Source organism: Phyllobates terribilis, unplaced genomic scaffold (assembly GCF_046119375.1).
Source record: "Phyllobates terribilis strain yellow unplaced genomic scaffold, ASM4611937v1 Scaffold_8__6_contigs__length_399053987, whole genome shotgun sequence".
NCBI lineage: Eukaryota > Metazoa > Chordata > Amphibia > Anura > Dendrobatidae > Phyllobates > Phyllobates terribilis.
In genome coordinates this window covers 190,169,579-190,185,925 of record NW_027362768.1, presented here as the reverse complement: position 1 = coordinate 190,185,925, position 16,347 = coordinate 190,169,579, and the positions used below count along the sequence as shown (strand labels likewise).

General features: G+C 51.9%; 1 protein-coding gene across 1 annotated transcript in view; it reads left to right on the top strand.

The window, feature by feature from the left end:
• ADGRL4 (adhesion G protein-coupled receptor L4) overlaps window positions 1-16,347 on the top strand; it is a 226,920-nt gene that overhangs the window by 20,044 nt on the left and 190,529 nt on the right. The window contains exon 2 of the mRNA XM_073643953.1: window positions 11,898-12,038. Within this exon, the coding sequence (XP_073500054.1) occupies window positions 11,898-12,038 (141 nt within the window). The remainder of the gene's footprint in view (window positions 1-11,897; window positions 12,039-16,347) is intronic.

Genomic DNA, 16,347 nt, shown 5'->3' with positions numbered 1-16,347 from the left:
GGTGTCAAGCTCAGTGTGTGGCAGTCCTACAGATGTTGCTGGATGTTCTTTAGTGTCGACTACGCCACCCGTTGATTTGCAGTCAATACGGCCGCCGCTGCAGCAGGGTCCGCTGAGGCTGGTGGTGTGTGTGCAGCTTCTGATAGTATAACCCCCAACGGGAGGGGTATAGCCTCAGGGGGTCAGTTGTAGAGGGTGGTGGTTGTGGTGATGCAGTGAGGATGGTATTAAGACTCAGAGTCGGGCTGTGCAGTTCAGGGTTTTTACTTACTGCTGTTGTTCTGGTCACTCCGGCCTTGAGTGACCGCCCGAGCCGTGCTGCGTCCACCAGGTCCTGGACTCGGCCAACCCCCAGGTAATTCTGGAGCGTGATCCTGAGCTCCCTTTCTGACGTTCCTTTTCTCTGGCCTTCCCCACCAGGGATCCACCTATGTCCGGCTCCCTCGGGTTTCTTGGTGGGTACACCTCTTCTGGGTTCCCTGACCCTATACTTGGTCTGCCTTCCTGGTGGATTTAGTGGGGGGTCGTGGCAGATCCTGCCCACAACCTCCGGTCTCTGGCTGAGGATTAGTGCCCTCCACCAGCTTGGGATCCGGTACCCTTGTGCCAACCCTTCACCCTGTTGCTTGTATTTGGGCTCTTGGGGTTCCCTCTTCTTCCCCTCTGGGTCCTTCTGACTCCTCTCTCTCTTCTTTCAGGACTGCTTGACCCTCTACAACAGACTGACTAGTAGCTGTCAGCCTGTCTGACCCTGATCTAAGATGGTTCCCACCTTATATACTCCCTCTATGTGTGAGCTCAGGTGACCAGCACCCAATGAGCTCCTAGCTTTACCCAGACTGCTCCCCCTATCTGCCCCTACACTACTGGGATGTTCCACCCCCCTCCCACTCCAGCCAGGGACAGACACTGTCGTACCTGCACATAAACTGGTGGGAGTACCGTCGATCTGTCCCCCGGAAATGGGATGTATGTAGTGTATGCAGCCTACTGAGCTCAGTTCCACACTCCATCCTTACCCGGGAGTGGAATACCACACCTCTGGCTTGAGGTGTAATACCCCTGTAGCAGCCGAATCCTCAGGGTGCTACATTCCCCCCTGGTAAATCACAGCACGTCCTCGGGCTGTAAAAGAATAAACATCTGTAGCACCCTGAGGATTCGGCTGCTACAGGGGTATTGCACCTCAACCCAGAGGTGTGATATTCCACTCCCGGGTAAGGATGGAGTGTGGAACTGAGCTCAGTTAGCTGCATGCACTACACACATCCCATTTCCGGGGAACAGACCGACGGTACTCCCACCAGTTTATGTGCAGGTACGACAGTGTCTGTTCCTGGCTGGAGTGGGAGGGGGGTGGAACATCCCAGTAGTGTAGGGGCAGATAGGGGGAGCAGTCTGGGTAATGCTAGGAGCTCATTGGGTGCTGGTCACCTGAGCTCACACATAGAGGGAGTATATAAGGTGGGCACCATCTTAGATCAGGGTCAGTCTGTCAGAGTGTAACCTGAGGAGCAGAGCAGAGAAGCTCAGCCAGAAGGGCTGACAGGGAGTTGTGGTTTCGGCTGGGCCCAGCTCCAAGGCCAAGAGAGAGAGAGGAGTCTGAAGGACCCAGAGAAAACAAGAGGGAACTCCAAGAACCCAAAATTAGATCAGAGGGTGAAGAGTTGGCACCTAGGGTACCGGATCCCAAGCTGGCAGAGAGAAAAGCACGCCTTAGCCAGAGACCGGAGGTCGTGGGCAGGATCTGCCACGACCCTCACCACATCCACCAGGAAGGCAGACCAAGTATAGGGTCAGGGAACCCAGAGGAGGTGTACCCACCAAGAGACCCGAGGGAGCCGGACATAGGTGGATCCCTGGTGAGAACGGCCAGAAGAGAGGGAAAGTCAGACAGGAGCTCAGGACCACGCTCCAGAACTGCCTGGGGGTTAGCCGAGTCCAGGACCTGGTGGACGCAGCACGGCTCGGGTGGTCGCTTCAGGCCAGAGTGACCATAAGAACACCCGTAAGTAAAAACCCCTGAACTGCACAGCCCGACTCTGAGTCTTCTTGCTGATTCATCCTGCACCTTCACAACCACCATCCTCTACATCTGACCCCCTGAGGCTATACCCCTCCCGTTGGGGGTTATACTACCAAAGCTGCACACATACCAACAGCCTCAGCGGACCCTGCTGCAGCGGCGGCCTTTTGACCGCAAATCAACGGGTGGCGTAGTCGACACAAAGAACTCTAATAACATCTGTAAGACTGCCACACACTGAGCTTGACACCCTGGGCACGGACCGGGTCACAGCCACTCGGAGACTACAACCCCCATCTGATCCGGCTCCGGGTATCCCTAACAACATGGCCCAGGGGGCGCGTCAACTTTGGCGTAGTCGGCAGGATTACGTGCCCGCAACAACCGGGTACTGCGTGCCTGAAGAAAAGTTCACCGTTACCTCAAAAAGAAGTCTCCTGCCGGTTCCGGAGGGTCCCCGCCAACGGACCCCATCACAGGTCGTTTCCCGCCGGTTGTCCGCCATTTGCAGCTTTTTCCCGCCATCCACGGAGTTTCCCGCCACTGGTAGACGATTCCCGCCATTTCCGAAGATTTCCCGCCTTGGAAGAGCGGACGCCATTATGGGCGTGCCAGAGGGTGGCAAAAGGCCACCTCCCATCGTGGGCCAGGTCGAAGAATGGCGCCAAAAGCGGAAACCGCGCCCACCAACAGAGACTGTGATGCTGGAAGTGTCCATCAGCGTAAGAGAACTGCCCCTGGAACTGAAGTTGCCCCGGGACCACCCTCAATGTGGGCGGAGACAGAACAAGAGAACGAAGATGGGTGCAGCCTGGAGCAGTCTGGAGAGAGCGCACCCGGAGACAAGACGTCTGGAGGAGAGTCCAGAGAGAGCCTACCCGGAGATGGAGGGAGAGTCAGGCAGCACCGACCCAGTGGTCAGGAGCCTGTTGCAGGTCGCCACTCCAGAAGGCCTGCTGGAGATCCTAGCACAGCTCCCCCGAGACCGGGAGTGTGCACAGACCGCGCTGGAGGGCCTCGCACGGAGGATGGCCCGGGTGCAGCGGGAGACGTTGGCGGAGTGGAGCCGAGAGATGGCCCAGCAGACCGGCACCCGTCAGCGGAGCACGCCGCCCGAGACGAGGAGACAGACCGCCTCTGAGGATGGCACAGGAGGAATGAAGGCAGGAGACGGCGCCGAGAAGGGAGCTGAACGGACGGAGGCAGGTAAAGGGGACGTCTCTACCCCGAGCCGAGAAACCGTGTACCTGCCCCAGCTCCCCGTCGCAGAGCCCGAAGTTCCCCCTGCCGTGCCCGTCGCTGCATCGTCACCGCCGCAGACTAGGCCTCAAGCAGTAACCGTGGCCGCGACCCCTGTGACGTCACGCGTTTCGACCCTGAGCGCGGCAAAGCAGGAAATACCATCGGCCTGGTCGCAAGGCCTAGTACCTCCGGGCGCCGCAATACCAACAGCGCCCCCTACCTCCGCGGAGCCACCGGCCTGGTCGCAGGGCCGAGTAACCCAGGGCGCCGCCGTTCTTACGGTGCCCTTTGCCTTTAAGGTGCCCCAGGCCTGGTCGCAAGGCCTGGTTAACCCGGGCGCCGCTACCATCAACGCGCCCTCAACATCTAGAGTGCCGCACCTGGGTGAAAATCTATTTGCCCAGCATACGTGCCCGGATGGGCAGCCCTTCATATGGCCCCAGGAGTATATTCAGCTGGAACTCCAGAGAGCAAGGCCCATGTGCGAGCCCCTGATTCCGGCTCCGAAGCCCGTAAAGAGGACCTCGCCCCCGCTGGAGGAGGCACAGTTCGAGTGGGACCCCACTGGAGAAGACCTCATGGGGTTCACTTAGGAGACTCGGGCGGCCGCAGCGGAGCGTGCAGAGTGCTGCCGCCAGCAGCTCGAGGTCTTCGAGAGGGAGCGGAGAGAGAGGCGGGTCCGGGAACAGCAAATGTAGATAAGGAGCGCGGAGCAGAAGAGCCGGACCAGGAGGAAACCCCGTGCAGCTCATGGTCCCCGTGCCACTGGGACTGTGATAAAATTCAACATGCAGCATGGGTGGGGCTTCATTAGAGACCATCATACCCCCGGCGACGTCTTTGTGACCCGCAGAGACGTAGAAAGCCATCTGCCGGAGGGACACAGAGGTCGTGACCTGTACGTAGGGGACGAGGTCACCTTCACCCGGCACAAGTGTGCCAAAGGACCCTACGCCCTCCATGTGCATCGCCTGACGGAGGAGGAGCTGCGGTGTGAGGAGGAGCAAGGGGACCCGGACGGGTCTGAAGAATCTAAAGAAGGAGCAGGAGGACGCCGTCGTTGAAGTACGGTAGAGAGAGCCTGTACATAGTTACCCGTCAGGGTATAAGAACTGTTCTAGTTAAAATATAGTCCCCGTTGGGACCAGCCGATTGAACTGAAACCCGTGTGTCCCTATTCCCACTGACCGAGGACTGAGAGCGGTCATTCCTCCCTAATACCTGGCCGAGGACTGAGAGCGGCCATATTTCCTTTGTATATAGTTGCGCTTTCTAAGGCGCCCCCTACCGGTTTTATAGGAAACTGTTTTCTTCCAAGAGAGACTGTCGCACCTTACCCGGTCACAAGTTGCACCATGGCCGGAGGAACAAGAATGTTATTTATGAAAAGTTTTATATGAAAAGTTTATTGCTGATGATATCTATATGATGTTTTCTATGTTTATGTTTATGAAAAAAATTGTATGTTTTGGATGTTTTTTATATCTTACAGCCCGAGGACGTGCTGTGATTTACCAGGGGGGAATGTAGCACCCTGAGGATTCGGCTGCTACAGGGGTATTGCACCTCAACCCAGAGGTGTGATATTCCACTCCCGGGTAAGGATGGAGTGTGGAACTGAGCTCAGTTAGCTGCATGCACTACACACATCCCATTTCCGGGGAACAGACCGACGGTACTCCCACCAGTTTATGTGCAGGTACGACAGTGTCTGTTCCTGGCTGGAGTGGGAGGGGGGTGGAACATCCCAGTAGTGTAGGGGCAGATAGGGGGAGCAGTCTGGGTAATGCTAGGAGCTCATTGGGTGCTGGTCACCTGAGCTCACACATAAAGGGAGTATATAAGGTGGGCACCATCTTAGATCAGGGTCAGTCTGTCAGAGTGTAACCTGAGGAGCAGAGCAGAGAAGCTCAGCCAGAAGGGCTGACAGGGAGTTGTGGTTCCGGCTGGGCCCAGCTCCAAGGCCAAGAGAGAGAGAGGAGTCTGAAGGACCCAGAGAAAACAAGAGGGAACTCCAAGAACCCAAAATTAGATCAGAGGGTGAAGAGTTGGCACCTAGGGTACCGGATCCCAAGCTGGCAGAGAGAAAAGCACGCCTTAGCCAGAGACCGGAGGTCGTGGGCAGGATCTGCCACGACCCTCACCACATCCACCAGGAAGGCAGACCAAGTATAGGGTCAGGGAACCCAGAGGAGGTGTACCCACCAATAGACCCGAGGGAGCCGGACATAGGTGGATCCCTGGTGAGAACGGCCAGAAGAGAGGGAAAGTCAGACAGGAGCTCAGGACCACGCTCCAGAACTGCCTGGGGGTTAGCCGAGTCCAGGACCTGGTGGACGCAGCACGGCTCGGGTGGTCGCTTCAGGCCAGAGTGACCATAAGAACACCCGTAAGTAAAAACCCCTGAACTGCACAGCCCGACTCTGAGTCTTCTTGCTGATTCATCCTGCACCTTCACAACCACCATCCTCTACATCTGACCCCCTGAGGCTATACCCCTCCCGTTGGGGGTTATACTACCAAAGCTGCACACATACCAACAGCCTCAGCGGACCCTGCTGCAGCGGCGGCCTTTTGACCGCAAATCAACGGGTGGCGTAGTCGACACAAAGAACTCTAATAACATCTGTAAGACTGCCACACACTGAGCTTGACACCCTGGGCACGGACCGGGTCACAGCCACTCGGAGACTACAACCCCCATCTGATCCGGCTCCGGGTATCCCTAACAACATGGCCCAGGGGGCGCGTCACATCCATAAACATACAATTTTTTTTCATAAAACATAAACATATAAAACATCATATATACTATCAGCATAAAACTTTTTATAAATAACATTCTTGTTCCTCCGGCCACGGTGCAACTTGTGACCGGGTAAAGTGCGACAGTCTCTTCAAGAAAAACAACAGTTTCCTATAAAACCGGTAGGGGGCGCCTTAGAAAGCGCAACTATATACAAGGGGAAAGTATGGCCGCTCTCAGTCCTCGGCCAGTGGGGAATAAGGGATGGCTGCTCACAGTCCTCAGCCTGTGGGGAGATGGGACACACTGGAACAGTTCACACTTGTCCCAACGGGGACATATTTAAAGCAGCAACAGTTCACTGTACCCCGACAGGTAACTATTTACAGTCTCTTTACCGTACTTTAACGACGGCGTCCTCCTGCTCCTTCTTTATCTTCAGACCCGTCCGGGTCCTCTTGCTCCTCCTCACACCGTAGCTCCTCCTCCGTCAGGCGATGCACATGGAGGGCGTAGGGTAACGTGACCTCGTCCCCTACGTACAGGTCACGACCTCTGTGTCCCTCCGGCAGATGGCTCTCTACGTCTCTGCGGGTTACAAAGACGTCGCCGGGGGTATGATGGTCTCTTATGAAGCCCCACCCATGCTGCAGGTTGAATTTAATCACAGTCCCGGTGGTACGGGGACCATGAGCTGCACGGGGGTTCCTCCTGGTCCGGCTCTTCTGCCCTGCGCTCTGTTCCTGCAGCGGCTGCTCACGGATCCGCCTCTCTTTCCGCTCTTGCTCAAAGGCTGCCAACTGCTGGCGGCAGCACTCCACTCGCTCTGCTGCAGCTGCCCGCGTTTCTTGAGTGAACCCCATGAGGTCTCCTCCGGTGGGGTCCCACTCGAATTGTGCTTCTTCTAGCGGGAGCGGGGTTCTCCTGACGGGCTTCGGAGCCGGAATCAGGGGCTCGCACAGGGGCCTTGCTCTTTGGAGTTCCAGTTGGTAATACTCCTGGGGCCATACAAAGGGCTGCCCATCCGGGCACGTGTGCTGGGCAAATAGATCTTCGCCCAGGCGCGGCACTCGAGATGTTGAGGGCGCGGTGGTGGAAGCGGCGCCCGGATTGACCAGGCCTTGCGACCAGGCCTGGGGTACCCTGAACGTAAAGGGCACCGTGAAGACGGCGGCGCCCGGGGGTACTCGGCCCTGCGACCAGGCCGGTGGCTCCGCGGAGGTAGGGGGCGCTGTTGGAATTGCGGCGCCCGGAGGTACTAGACCTTGCAACCAGGCCGATGGTATTTCCTGCTTCGCCGCGCTCAGGGTCGAGGCGTATGACGTCACAGGGGTCGCGGCCGCGGCTTCTACTTGAGGCCTAGTCTGGCACGGTGACGATGCAGCGACGGGCACGGCAGGGGGAATTTCGGGCTCTGCGACGGGGAGCTGGGACAGGTACACGGTTTCTCGGCTCGGGGTAGTGACGTCCCTTTTACCTGCCTCCGTCCGTTCAGCTCCCTCCTCGGCGCCGTCTCCGGCCTTCACTCCTCCTGCACCATCCTCAGAGGCGGTCTGTCTCCTCGTCTCGGGTGGCGTGCTCCGCTGACGGGTTCCGGTCTGCTGGGCCATCTCACGGCTCCACTCCGTCAGCGTGTCTTGCTGCACCTGGGCCATCCTCCGTGCGAGGCCCTCCAGCGCGGTCTGTGCACACTCCCGGTCTCGGGGGAGCTGTGCTAGGATCTCCACTAAGCCTAGTGGGGTTGTTGCTTGCAGCAGGCTCCTGACCACTGGGTCGGTGCTGCCTGTCTCTCCCTCCATCTCCGGGTACGACTTCTCCGGAGTCCTCTCCAGACTTCTTGTCTCCGGGTGCGCTCTCTCCAGACTCCTCCAGGCTGCACCCATCTTCTCTGTTTTGTTCTGTCTCCGCCCACATTGAAGGTGGTCCCGGGGCAACTTTGTGATTGTCAGTTCCAGGGGCAGTTCTCTCACGCTGATCGACATCTCTAGCATCACAGTCTCTGTTGGTGGGCGCGGTTTCCGCTTTTGGCGCCATTCTTCGACCTGGCCCACGATGGGAGGTGGCCTTTTGCCACCCTCTGGCACGCCCATAATGGCGTCCGCTCTTCCAAGGCGGGAAATCTTTGGAAATGGCGGGAATCGTCTCCCAGTGGCGGGAAACTCCATGGATGGCGGGAAAAAGCTGCAAATGGCGGACAACCGGCGGGAAACGACCTGTGATGGGGTCCATTGGCGGGGACCCTCCGGAACCGGCGGGAGACTTCTTTTTGAGGTAACGGTGAACTTTTCTTCAGGCACGCAGTACCCGGTTGTTGCGGGCACGTAATCCTGCCGACTACGCCAAAGTTGACGCGCCCCCTGGGCCAGTGTTGTTTGGGGGATACCCGGAGCCGGATCAGATGGGGGTTGTAGTCTCCGAGTGGCGGTGACCCGGTCCGTGCCCAGGGTGTCAAGCTCAGTGTGTGGCAGTCCTACAGATGTTGCTGGATGTTCTTTAGTGTCGACTACGCCACCCGTTGATTTGCGGTCAATACGGCCGCCGCTGCAGCAGGGTCCGCTGAGGCTGGTGGTGTGTGTGCAGCTTCTGATAGTATAACTCCCAACGGGAGGGGTATAGCCTCAGGGGGTCAGTTGTAGAGGGTGGTGGTTGTGGTGGTGCAGTGAGGATGGTATTAAGACTCAGAGTCGGGCTGTGCAGTTCAGGGTTTTTACTTACTGCTGTTGTTCTGGTCACTCCGGCCTTGAGTGACCGCCCGAGCCGTGCTGCGTCCACCAGGTCCTGGACTCGGCCAACCCCCAGGTAATTCTGGAGCGTGATCCTGAGCTCCCTTTCTGACGTTCCTTTTCTCTGGCCTTCCCCACCAGGGATCCACCTATGTCCGGCTCCCTCGGGTCTCTTGGTGGGTACACCTCTTCTGTGTTCCCTGACCCTATACTTGGTCTGCCTTCCTGGTGGATTTAGTGGGGGGTCGTGGCAGATCCTGCCCACAACCTCCGGTCTCTGGCTGAGGATTAGTGCCCTCCACCAGCTTGGGATCCGGTACCCTTGTGCCAACCCTTCACCCTGTTGCTTGTATTTGGGCTCTTGGGGTTCCCTCTTCTTCCCCTCTGGGTCCTTCTGACTCCTCTCTCTCTTCTTTCAGGACTGCTTGACCCTCTACAACAGACTGACTAGTAGCTGTCTGCCTGTCTGACCCTGATCTAAGATGGTTCCCACCTTATATACTCCCTCTATGTGTGAGCTCAGGTGACCAGCACCCAATGAGCTCCTAGCTTTACCCAGACTGCTCCCCCTATCTGCCCCTACACTACTGGGATGTTCCACCCCCCTCCCACTCCAGCCAGGGACAGACACTGTCGTACCTGCACATAAACTGGTGGGAGTACCGTCGATCTGTCCCCCGGAAATGGGATGTATGTAGTGTATGCAGCCTACTGAGCTCAGTTCCACACTCCATCCTTACCCGGGAGTGGAATACCACACCTCTGGCTTGAGGTGTAATACCCCTGTAGCAGCCGAATCCTCAGGGTGCTACAGAGGGGGCAAGGAATCACAGACTGGAGGCAGGCGGAGGGGCAGGGGCATGTGAATCACAGACCAGAGGCAGATGGAGGGACATGGGAATCAAAGACCAGAGGCAGATGGAGGGGCCTCAGAATCTCAGTGAGGAGGCAGGCGGAGGGCATGAGAATCACAGACAGGAGTCCAGCAGAGGGGAGAGGGAATCATATACAGGAGTCAGGCGGAGGGGCTGGACAATCACAGACAGGAGGCAGGTGGAGGGGCTGGACAATCACAGATTGGAGAGGGTGGGGAATCACAGACAGGAGGCTGGTGGAGGGGCCGGACAATCACAGATTGGAGGGGGTGGGGATTCACAGACAGGAGGCAGGTGGAGGGGCTGGACAATCACAGACAGGAGGCAGGTGGAGGGGCCGGACAATCACAGATTGGAGGGGGTGGGGAATCACAGACAGGAGGCTGGTGGAGGGGCTGGGCAATCACAGATTGGAGGGGGTGGGGAATCACAGACAGGAGGCTGGTGGAGGGGCTGGACAATCACAGATTGGAGGGGGTGGGGAATCACAGACAGGAGGCAGGTGGAGGGGCTGGACAATCACAGACAGGAGGCAGGTGGAGGGGCTGGACAATCACAGATTGGAGGGGGTGGGGAATCACAGACAGGAGGCTGGTGGAGGGGCTGGGCAATCACAGATTGGAGGGGGTGGGGAATCACAGACAGGAGGCTGGTGGAGGGGCTGGACAATCACAGATTGGAGGGGGTGGGGAATCACAGACAGGAGGCAGGTGGAGGGGCTGGACAATCACAGACAGGAGGCAGGTGGAGGGGCTGGACAATCACAGATTGGAGGGGGTGGGGAATCACAGACAGGAGGCAGGTGGAGGGACTGGACAATCACAGATTGGAGGGGGTGGGGAATCACAGACAGGAGGCTGGTGGAGGGGCTGGACAATCACAGATTTGAGGGGGTGGGGAATCACAGACAGGAGGCTGGTGGAGGGGCTGGACAATCACAGATTGGAGGGGGTGAGGAATCACAGACAGGAGGCTGGTGGAGGGGCTGGACAATCACAGATTGGAGGGGGTGGGGAATCACAGACAGGAGGCTGGTGAAGGGGCTGGACAATCACAGATTGGAGGGGGTGGGGAATTACAGACAGGAGGCAGGTGAAGGGGCTGGGAAATAATATACAAGAGGCAGGTGGAGAGCTGGGGAATCACAGACAGGAGGCAGGCAGAGGGGCTGGAGAATCATAGACAGAGAGGAGAAGACCCAGTGCACAGTCCGGCCCCTGTGCATCTAATTAGCAGAAAACTTAAAATGCTGATTAAAGAAGAACCACAAAGTGGATTTATTCACCAAATTAATCAATGTAATCAGTATTACAGCCGTGTCTGTACTTTACATTACAAAATTGTGTTGACAGGTTCCTTTTAACACTTAAACATCTTTAAACTTAAAATCTTGGCATATATCACACTTATATAACACCATTGTGTTAGACATGTTTTACATATGCCAATACCTTAAGTTTTACTCCATCTTGGCATTTGTAACACGTATATAACACTATAAACACATACATAACACAAAAACATATGTATGGAACATTTTCCATGTATTTCTTTCCTTTGTACTTTACATAGTTACTAAATATAAGATATTAACATATTATCATTGATTAATTTATTGCCATCTCTTTATAAATCACAACTGCCAGATCGTGACTTGGTGATTCATTCATCTTGTAGATTGTGAGCCCTCTTGGGCAGGATCCTCGCTCCTCCTGTACCAGTCCCCATCGCGTTTTTGTCCAAGATTATTGTAATTGTTTTTGCTATGTATACCCCCTTTTTCACATGTAAAGCGCCATGGAATAAATGGCGCTATAATAATAAATAATAATAATTTGTTATTATTATATAATTCCTAGATGATTATTTATGTTGCCACATAAGCACATCTTTTTAAAAAAATATATACATGCTAATCTTTTTATTTAATTATGTAATTCATTTACATATTCCTTTGCTTTCCATTGCACACAATTATTGCACTTAGGATAAAGACACATTATTATTATTATTATTATTATTATTATTATTATTGATCCATTCACTGATTGTTTGGATAATAATCTTATATTTTACTATTTGAGGTTGATTTTATGTCCTCATGACTGTGACATTAGTGTGTCCCTTTCCACCTCCCCTATACATTTTTTTGCTCACAGTTTCTTTGACCATGCATTCACTGTGCCCCCCGCTGATCTCCCGTCTAACACCATAAACATTTGTATTAATCTTTTCTTACATTTTATCACATTACATGATGTTTTTTTTTTTTGCTTTTTTTGCAGTGTGTACATTTATTTTGCTGGACCTCGGTCAGCAATGCCCGCTGACGTGCCATAAAAATGCTCAATGTAAGGAAGAGAAGGGGATACGCGGCTGCTACTGCGCTGGCGGATATACAGGGGATGGAATTAATTTCTGCGAAGGTAAGAGCGCTTTTATTTTTTAACAATTTCTCCTTGAAACCAGTGATATAGAAACTGATTAACTCATGGGAGCGAGACAAGGGTCTTTCTTCTTTTATTTCCAGTATATCGGGGTCAAATGATTAAGTTTGATCAGTCACGTAGAACTGTGTGTCACTAGGAGCGAATCGAGATGTATCGGCCAAAGGTGGTCATGGTTGTTCTTAAAGGGTCATTCCCATCTTGTTAAAGCAACGGCATATTGCTAGGATTTGCCATTATTACTCCATTGCTGTGGGGATCAGACCTCCAGGACAATCCAGAAAATGGGGCTACAGGGCTGACATTTTATATGCTATCAAGTTATGAAATGAAAACCCTTAAAGGGACGATGGGTAATTTTACAAGGCATGTTACAATTTACACTTGCAACTGCACTTTTTTTGGTTAGTTTACTTAATTTTACATGTACAATTTCATAATTAAAGTTTTTTTTCTCATTGAGACTTTAAAAAAAAACAAAAAAAAACTGCTGATTGTGACATGTCAGGCTTCTTTAAAGAGACTTGTCACCTGGTCAGAAGTGTCCAGTTTTGGCTCCTGATTTTTTTCTCGCTGCTCCCCTGAGTATTATGTATTTTGTTTTTTGGTAAATCTACCAAGCCGTCGCAGAGATATCAGCCTTTTTTATTCTGTATACATTTTGATGGTCTTTACAAGAGGGCGTGGCTCAAAGTTTAATTATGCAGAACAGCCTAAAGACACGCCCCAGAGGATCCTGTGAGCCACACCCCCCTTAGTAAAGACCATAACATTTAGCGCTAAATAAAAAGGTCCATATCGCTGGAACCGTATGGAGGAGATAAAAAAAAAAAAAAAAAGGAATACTCAAGGTGGAAATGGGAATAAAATAAGAGCAAAAACTCATCACTTTTGGCGTACTGAAAAATTTTGGCGTACAATTGATCTGGCCAAAAAAAAAATCACATCCCAACCACTGAAATCTATGATCCATAATATAATATACGGACAGGACCGACTTGTTATTTAGTTAGCCATTCTATGTTGTTGCTCCAATTTCTGGAGCCTATAGAATGGCACATTGCAGGGGGTTGTCGTTAAAAGACAATGCCTTTAAGGAGTTTTTCTGGGATTTGGATTTGGGTCTGGATAATATATTTCAATGATTTAAAGCCATTAGTTGGAGTTGTCATATGACATGACAGCATGAAAGAAATGGTGCTAAGACCTGTTAGACATATGGCATTGGGGACAGGAGAAAAGATGTGTACAGAGTTGTCCTTACTTAGGTTTTCTCCTGGCTATGAGATGAGCAGCTTTAATAAACGTGATTTTGTGATACTCTGTTGGGAGATGTTGATGGCATATAATCTGTGTCTGTCTATGAGTGGTCACCCAGTGGTGGTTGTAATAGTTGTTGTGATACAGATTTCAGCCAGTCTAAGGTTTTCCCAGAATGTTACTATAATATATTGACTTTGTATATAACCAAATTCAAGGAAATGGAAGCGTGGAGACATCTGTAAGTCTACGGCAAAGTGTGTTACTATTTCCTCCAACTCGAACACAGCTCCCACAATGCACTTCTCTCTGGTTAGTGGAAATCGACTGAATTTTGAACTTTCTGTCTGAACAAAGAATAAATCTCAGAAGTAGCAAATATTAATACAAGATACGTAAATCTGTAAAAAGTAATCCCGCGCTGCTTTCTGATCTGTGGCATCTGGACAACATAAGTTTTGTGCAATTTTATAACATTTGCATGAATTTCCCCTTGGTTACTTGTTACACGGGCCATAACTAACGTGGGTGGCGGGTTTGCAGTTGCACCATTACGCTGCAGTCTAGAAGGGCTTAAAAAGTTAGTTTGGCCCATACAAGAAGACTAGTGCTATGAAAGACCCTTGATAATTGACGTCCCTGTTGGAGATTTTGTCGCAGAGTGCATCTTCTTACAGTCACCACTGTACGTACGAGAGCTTCAATCAGCAAGATATCTTGAGTAAACAGTGTTTACTTCATACTGGTTAAACATGAGATACAATTCAGTGTCACACAGTCCGTGTGCTGCTGACATAACACATTCAGGAAAAAAAGAAAAACACAGGAAGTAAAAACAACCAACAATTGAGAGCTTTCCTCCCACACCATACAGCAAGCATATAACTATACACACTATCGCCATCTGCTGTCTGGTTAGTATAAAGTCCTCCTTTCACTTATAATAAATCCTAATCTGTTGTATATGCCAACAGATTTTGCATTGTGAGCATCAAGTCATGCCTCTGCTGTCACACATTGCATTGCCCTTTGTCGCATGCTTTCCTTGTTGCTGACACCTCTCAGTTTTGGAACTGTTGTTGGGCTAGAAAGTATTCTGTGCAGAAAAATGGTGTTTTTTGTGCAGTTTTGCTAGATTACAGTTGAAGGTAGAAAGCTACAAATAGCACAAGTAGAGCTACAAAAGCACAAGGAAAACTTCAAACACATTTAAAACAGTTTTAAAAAAATCCTTGACCCTGATAGACAGCTGAGATGTCAGCTTGGAGATATTATGCAGAAAAGTGGAGTATTTTTCACCTTCTTACTGTTGAAGATAGAAAGCATCAAAAACACAAAAAATCCTCGCAGTTGGCAGCTTTCAGTTTTCAAGTGTCGTGCAATATCTCAGGATCATGTCCTGTGCAAAATAGTTATGGGATTTTACTATCAATATCATCCAGAAATGCACAGAAGTTGTTTTCTTTTTACTCCGGGTTCACAGCATTCAGTTTTAGGCTGTGTGCCCACTATGCATTTTTTAAGCAATTCCGCTGCAGAAACGCTTAAAAAACGCTTGGTAGAAGGTCTACCATGTTCCCCAATGATAATCCGCATGTGCTGTGCACATGCTGCAGAAATGTCCACTGCGGGTTATCATTGCGGAAGAATCCGCAGCACTACCAATTATTTTGCGGAATCGCGGCGTGTTCGCCGCCATTGACTTGCATTGAATCGCTTAATATCCGCATGACTACATGTGCACATGCGGATATTAAGCGATTCAATGTGCGGATGGTACCTGGGTCTGGAGAAGAGGAGACTCTCCTCCAGACCCGGGTACCATAGTACCTGTAAAAAAAAAGAATAAAATAAAAAATATACATTATACTCACCTTCTGATGGCCCGCGTGTCACGCTGTCTCTGTATACTGGAGGTAGGGGGCCTAAGCTGACCCTAAGCTGGGGCCCTGACTAATCCCTCAACCTGGAGGTACTGTTAAAGGTACAGAGGTCCAGGCCGCCAGCGTAACCCCTACCTCCTGAGGATCCCTGCACCTAAGTAATCTAGTCCTGAGAAGGACCCCGATCACAACAAAAGAGGACAAGTAATAATATGCCCACACACAGTACTTAGACGAACGAGACAGTACAAGGGAAAAACCAAAACCACCTTGCATACAAAAACTACACAACTACAACAGAGGGAACACGAACGGGAAAGGAGATAAATGATAAAGCGAGGAAGGGAAAATACACTCCAAATACACTTATCTCAGAAACTCCAAATACCACGATCCGCTCTGTAAGTCTGTATGAAATGCTTTCACCGACACTTCCCAAACAGACCAGCAGGCATTTGAAGGAGACTCACTACAGCAGCATTGATTGCAGCTGGGCGAGGCTGGACCTCGTCTAGCACAGAGAGAGAGAGAATTAACTCCCTCACTGCCGAAAACACAAAGCACCAAAAAGTCAGCTGCGAGAAGTCAGGCTGTGTAATCGTGACGATCTTCGTGGCGACACAGCCGTGACAGTACCCCCCCTTCTACGAGGGGCCTCCGGACCCTCAGGGCCAGGTTTATCCGGGTGAGTCGTGTGGAAGGCCCGAACTAATCGGTCTGCGTTAATATCCGACGCAGGAACCCACATCCTCTCCTCAGGACCATACCCTTTCCAATGAACCAGGTACTGAAGGGACCGACGATTAAAACGTGAATCGATGACCCTTGATACCTGGAACTCCAAGTTACCATTGACCACCACTGGAGGGGGAGGTAAAGGTGACGGTACCACCGGCGCCACATACCTCTTAAGCAACGATCTGTGGAACACGTTGTGAATTTTAAACGTAGGGGGGAGGTCAAGACGGAATGCCACCGGATTAATAATAGAACTGATTCTGTACGGCCCGATGAACCTGGGACCCAGTTTCCAGGAGGGAACCTTAAGTTTAATATTCCTGGTAGACAACCATACCCGATCGTTCACACTTAGGTCCGGACCAGACACTCTCCTCCTATCAGCCATACGTTTGTATCGGTTCCCC